Source organism: Nycticebus coucang, chromosome 14, assembly GCF_027406575.1.
Source record: "Nycticebus coucang isolate mNycCou1 chromosome 14, mNycCou1.pri, whole genome shotgun sequence".
Classification (NCBI taxonomy): Eukaryota; Metazoa; Chordata; class Mammalia; order Primates; family Lorisidae; genus Nycticebus; species Nycticebus coucang.
The window spans coordinates 58,867,262-58,874,053 of record NC_069793.1 but is presented as its reverse complement, the minus strand read 5'-3'; the positions used below and the strand labels follow the sequence as shown (position 1 = coordinate 58,874,053).

Here is a 6,792-nt window from a genome sequence, read left to right as displayed (position 1 = left end):
CTGGGAAATAATAAGCACATCTTACCCATGACATTGACTACAGAAAGACCTCTCTTTGTGTGCCTCTACTAATACAGAAAGAACTTTTAAAAGAAAATAAGTCACAATTAAATAACCTTAGCAACAGAAGCCTGACCAGCAGGTAGATAGTAACTAATTATTTCTTAACATCTTCTTCATAAAAAATTATTTTATAACTATTTTACTAATCTATGATTCTTAGAGTTTTTACTATTTCATCTACTGCCTTATAAAAGGAAAAAATCAAGGCATCACAGAAATGGGGATTTTCCTCGATCTTGGGCTCCACATCTGTAAATCACTATTTTAAATTGGTGTGTTTATGATTACTGACTTCCTCTAAAGAAGTTGTTTTTTGAGGTTATGTCAAAAAATGAAAGGAGAAGGAATGTGAGTCTGTTCAGCAAAAAGAATCTCTCAAGAACAGGGATCGGCCACTTGTTATGGTTTTTCTGATGGCATCCTTGACCTCCTTGTTCCTCAGGCAGTAGATGATAGGGTTGAGCATGGGAGTAAAGACTGCATATATGGCTGAGATCAATTTGTTAGAATTAAATGAAGAAATGGCTTGAGGTCGGACGTATATGAAGATCACAGCTGTGTAGAAGATGACCACCACTGTAAGGTGAGACCCACAAGTGGAGAAGGCCTTCCGCTTCCCAGTGGCTGAGGGTATGTGCAGGATGGTAGAGACAATGAAAGCATAGGAAAGGACAGTGGCCAAGAAAGGAAACACAAGTATGACGATTGCTAGCACGAAGTCTACCATTTCTGCCACAGATATGCCCATGCAGGCCAATTTAAGGATAGGTGACACATCACAGAAAAAGTGGTTCAAGATATTATTGCCACAGAAGCCAACTTGGGAGATGAAGTATACCTTTGGCAAAGAGATGGTGAAACCACTTACCCAGGAACTGATGGTCAGCTGGATACAAAGCCTTGTGGTCATCATGGCAGGATAGCGAAGAGGCCAACATATGGCCACGTAACGGTCATAGGCCATGGCCGCCAAAAGCACACATTCAGTACAGGCGAGAGATATAAAGAAATAGAGCTGGGTCATGCATCCCAGGAAGGATATAGTATTGGGATGAAGCAGAAATCCAGCCAGCATCTTGGGGACTGTGACAGATATATACCAGGCCTCCAGAAAGGACATGGTACCTAGAAAATAGTACATGGGCTTATGCAGGGACCCAGTGACCCACACAGTGAGGATGATGACCACATTTTCCAGCAGCACAAACAAGTAGGTGATGAGGAAGAGGAAGAAGAGCAGAACCTGCAGCCAAGGAGCAGTAGGGAAGCCGACCAGGATGAACTCAGTGATATTGGTGATATTTTCCTTCCACATGGTTAGGACACCAAAAGACAAGGAATTTAGTAAGAATTACATCAAATTGAAACGTGAGATTCACATTAGCAGCACGGGGCCCTCAGGCTATAGGTTCTTTATTGTTAGACTTAACCTAACTGCCACCCTCCAGACCTAGGGTATGATTTAGGAATTGTGGGATGCCATAGATCTTCTCCAGAAGCACAAGAGTCAACATAGGACCTGAAAACAAGCCCACACAAAGCTAAGAACATCAAAGCAGGATTATGAAGTCAGGTCTTTGGATCTGGATCAGAAAGAGGTCTTCAGATAGTATTTGAAGTAAATTACTTTCCCTATCAGTGTATTTCCAGATTTCAGAGGCATTTGTAAAGCAGGACAGGTGGTTGGAACAAGTGCCAAAAGTGGTGCAGAAAACAGGGCAGACAAACTGGGAATTTCAAAACCTGGAGAAAACAGAAACATTGCATTAATCGGAAAAACCCTCCTGGTCAGAAGAATCACTGACTCTGGCCTATTCCTCAGCTATGCTAAATGCATTTTAAAGACTTTGGTAATAGTAGTTAATAATTCTCTGCCTATGTTTAGGGCCATGGCTTAAAAAAATCAAGTGAAATGGGTCTTATTAATACGAATAAAAACTTTATATATTAGTTATACACATATAAGTATATACTTACATTTATATGTATATGGTAGTTCACATGTGTTCTCAAATTAATTTGTGTAATTGTCTATGTCCTCTTCAAAGATTGACTCAAAATTTTTATGCTCTAAGATATGACTCTTGATTAATTTCATCTATTCCTTGATTGAAACTCTTTCTTATTATGGACGCTGCCTGAAGACAATTTTTATATAAGGAACCATCTTGAAAGCAGAGAGTCAAGAGGTCCTATGACTTCAGGAGTATCCTGGAATTCCAAGGGCACAACATGATCTGAGGAAAGAACTGAAATTAAAAACACATTTTTTCATAAGTGGGCATAATGGAAAGAGAAAAGTAGAGATACAAGTTGGCTTGAAGTTATAAATAAAAATGAAACTGGCTGGGCCTGTAATCCCAGTGCTTTGAGAGCCCATAGCAGGAGTTCAAGACCAATGTGGGCAACATAGTGAGAGCCCCCCATCTCTAAAAAATATAAAAATGTGCCAAGCCTGGTGTGCTCATCTGTAGTTCTAGCTACTCAGGAGTCTGAGGTGAGAGAACTGCATGAGCACAGGGATTTGAGGTTACAGTGACCTGCGATCATACCATTTCACTTCAACCTGGGTGACGGAGTAAGACCCTATCTCTAAAATAAATAAATGAATAAGAAACTAAACATAGATATAAACTCTGCAAGGCAAACAATAACAATGAGAGGTAAAGGAAAAATTCACATAACTAGAAAGAGGAAGATGCAGAATTTCCTGGACAACCATAAATATTTGAAGTTGTTTCTGATTTCTTTGTACTTTATGGCCCAAACCCGCTAGGTCACCAAGAGTTAGTTAAACGTGTTGGAAAAATTGCCATAATGAAAAAGCACTTAAATATGGCTTTTTTCTCCACTAAGAAGAATTATTATTCAGTTAATTTTGACAAATTATCTCAAATAGGTAATTTTTGCTGAAAAGGTGTAAGGCAGTGTGAAAGCACATAGCCTAAACCCAAACAATTTTACACCATATAGTTATGAAGGAATTTTTATGTGAAAGCATTCTCAGTCATGTCTGATCTTTCAGGAATCATATAAGAAAGGAGTAAGAGGACAAGAGATTCAACATGGACAAAGAAGCCCCAATATTTAAAGTGTGCACTAAAGCCTTAAAAGAAGTACATATAGGTGGGACAGATAATCGAAGGCCTGAATTCTAGTTAATTATGTATCACTTATTCATTTTATAATCTAAAGTAAACTTAAATTCACTTGTGGGTGAAGAGAGGCTATATTATGATACTAAAAAGGCTACCAAATCATGAATGTAGAAATTTATAGCATTATTAATGCTTATGATAAAGATCTATTACTTTATCATAAGTAAAGTATATTATGTACTTATGATACTTAAAATATCATTAATAAGGTAATACTTACTTGGGGACTTTGTCCTACACTGGATGTTGACAATATAAAGACAAAAATGTCAAATTCTCCCATTCAAAATCTTGAGAAGGAGCCAAACAAGTAAGCAAGGCATTATATTTCAATGTGTTTTAGCCACAAGATATTTCCCCAGGTAGTCCATTGGAAGAAGAACCTATCACTGCCTGCAGATGGGTCCTTAGAAGAAAACAACAGGACTTTATCCTTAGCTGCACCTGAACAACTAAGCCCTGCTAGAGAAAAATCATGTAAGAGGACAGATGCTACTGCCATAAATTTATGGTCATGGAGTTCCACTAGGCTGTAAATAATGACTGGCCATACTACAATGTGGAATCAGTCGATTCACTCTCCATTTCTCCCAAAGACTCTTGTCTTTCATCTCTAATCTCTCTCCCCCAACTGTCAGCAGTGTCACCTCCTATTTCAGAAGGACAAATGATGCTATCAGATAGTAATTTAATTTCCCATTACAAAATCATTAATGTTCATCTTCTGATGTCTTTGTTCATTCTTCCTTTGCTTCTTTTCCTAATACCAATTTCTCTATCTCTAGATCTCATTTCTCAGGAAACTCATCTATCATGTAAGCTATTTCTGTATATTAAATTCATTCTATTCATAAATAGTCACTGAGTAGTGTACTATTTGACAAGTACTATTTCAGACATTTAGAATAGTATAGTTAGTAAAATAGACAAAAATGGCAAAAAGCCCTAATCTAAAGTAGTTACATCTTAGTGGAGGAAGACAGGAAATAAGCAAGAAATACAATAAAGATATAAATATAGGAATTGATAAGTTCTATGATAAAAATAAACAGACCAAAATAAAGAAAATTAAGAGTGCAAGAAGTGGTGGCAGGTTGATTTTTGAAATAGAATTGTAGGAAGGGACCTCATTGAGTAGAGTCATGATGAAAGTGAAAGCATTAGCCATTTGGCTCTCTGATGGAATAGCTTTCCAGCTTTTTCCAGACAAAATGAACAGGTAATTTAAAGACATTAAGGTAAGGCACAAAATGAGGACTAAGGAATCTAGCATGACTTGAACAGAGTAAGTGGAGGGGCAGAAATGAAGCAATAGAAGTAAGGGGTGGGGAAGTGATGATGAGTAGAACATTGTGCTCCTTCTAAGCAGTTGTAAACATGTTGGTTTTTACTGAGTGGACTGGGAAACTGCAAGGTTCTGAGCAGTGAGAAATATTATTAATATTTTCATAATTCTTAAAAAATACTATTGATGTTTTAAGATTCTTTCGACAGATCCTTCTGATCAGAATCATTTCCGACAACTTTTAAAAATAGTCACCCAATTATCTCTTTCTAAACAGAATCCTTTCAACTGGTTCTTTACTAGTTACATTTTTGTATCTTTTCCAGAACATTGTACCATCAATTAGTCATTCTTTCCTTTCTTTTCACTGCTTATTTTCCACTCTTGCTATCTCACTGGCAATATCCAGGTCTTTCCCATCTTAAAAATGATAATTTCTCACTTTCTGACCCCTCCCTTTCATTCCATTTCCTATGTCTTTAACACTAACATGGGCCAGATAGTTCTAAGCACAGAAAATACCAAGAGAATAGACATTGGAGTTGTCTAGCAAAGGAGGCACTGTAACAGACTGTAATAAATATTACAATAGAATATCGAGTATAATGGGAATCCAGAGTAGAGAATAATTCTTTCTTTCTTGGGAACCCAGAAAGTCTTTACCAAGAAGGGGCCATTTGGACTGAAGGATGCATTGTAGAGTTTTGGAGGAGAGAAAATTAAAAATGCATAGGAGCAGAGTAAAAAGATGATAAAGTTAATGGTGGAATTATTTTCATTTTTATTAGCAGGAATGGGGGTAAGGAGGAAAGAAACAGACAGAGATAAGGCTGGAGGTTGAGGTTATATATATGATTATCCCTCTTACTTAATACTTTTCCCCATAACATTCTACTAATTTCCCCCATTTTCCACACACTGAGTCTTACAACATCTGACCGAGTACCTCTTGTCACATTGGCCTAGTGTGGGAAATGAGATAAATTCCATTTATATGTTCTCTAATATTTGCCTGAGCCCTCTTGATTTTTAAAATTTTTATTTTATTCTTGGAACTTTGAGTAGACTCGAAGGACTGCATTGCTTTGGGCATTACCTGGAAGTCTGCCTATCCCCCACTACTGGGCACAGATTACAAAGTAAATAATTAGGCTAAATTCACACAAATAAAAAGTAGTAGAGATGGAATTACCTAAGGCACTCAGTCTCCAAAATCTAAACTGTTTCTACCATGCAATAATCTTTCATCTTTAAATATTACTTTCCGCCTCTCTCTGCTTGCTGCCATGCTTCCAGCATTCGCCTCATATACTATGTGTCTGTAGTCTGCTCTTTCCCAGCTTGTCCACTATCCTGATCCCCGAACCCTTGTAATGGAAGCAAATTCTCTTTCATCAAATTCTTCTATGTGTAAACTTCTCACTTCTGAATTTAGCCTTTATACCCTAAGACTTTATGATCAGTCTAAAGTTCCCAAACCTGATTGGTCTAGAAACTTGCCTCTGAAGTTTGTATGACATTCAAGGCTTCCTAATATCTGTGATGCTTTTTGCTCACCCCTAGTTGAAAACCCATATGCATTTATTGTATGAATCTATATAACTGTCCCCAGTACTGTACATTGATTTCTGATCTAGTCACTGATGAGATGTGATCTACCCATTCCCTAACACTGAAAGTCTTTAGTAGGAATAGGGTGCTGGCTGAGTCAGAGAAGGGGCTCACTTGCTGAGTCATAGGAAGAGAATTGATGTGGATTACTGAGAGGGATGCTTCCAGTGGAGAGCAGGTTTTCTCGAGAAGGAAGAAGTAGTTATAGGAGAACTAGGGAAATAGTGCAAATAAAAGGAGAAAGATTATTAAATTCGGGTAGATAGAGGATTTAAAGGAAAATCCAAAGTCCAAGTCTTAGCAGAAAAATAATGGGCATGCTCTTCAAGGTGCCATACAGGGCATGGAAAAAGGGTGAACTGTCCATTTAAGACAACACTTAATAGAAAACTAAGTCTACTAGCATTCTCATGTCCAGAAAGAGTTCCTTTGCTAAATTATAAATATTAACATGTGATTCTCCAGTTTAAATACTACTATGGCTGCCTGTAAGTCTGAACTTCTTACATTGCATAGCTGGACCCTCGTAATCTAACCACCACATTCCTCTATATTCTAGTCTTCTGCCTTTGTCAGACACTCAACCCAAGCTCAAGCACATGGAAGAATTTGCGGTTCTTCAATGCAACATCCCCCTTCAAGGCTCTGTACAATTGCACATAACTGTTCTCTACT

The 6,792-nt window shown here is 37.6% G+C and overlaps 1 protein-coding gene across 1 annotated transcript; it reads right to left on the bottom strand.

Moving 5' to 3' along the window:
• Positions 1 to 421: 421 nt before the first annotated feature.
• On the bottom strand, positions 422 to 1,378 carry LOC128564418 (olfactory receptor 6-like). The gene has a single exon (XM_053559901.1). The coding sequence runs from the start codon at positions 1,376 to 1,378 to the stop codon at positions 422 to 424; it is 957 nt and encodes a 318-aa protein (XP_053415876.1).
• Positions 1,379 to 6,792: the final 5,414 nt, after the last annotated feature.

Bases quoted from the DNA above. Each gene is read 5' to 3' on its own strand.
- LOC128564418 (XM_053559901.1), bottom strand. From the start codon at position 1,378: ATGTGGAAGGAAAATATCACCAATATCACTGAGTTCATCCTGGTCGGC.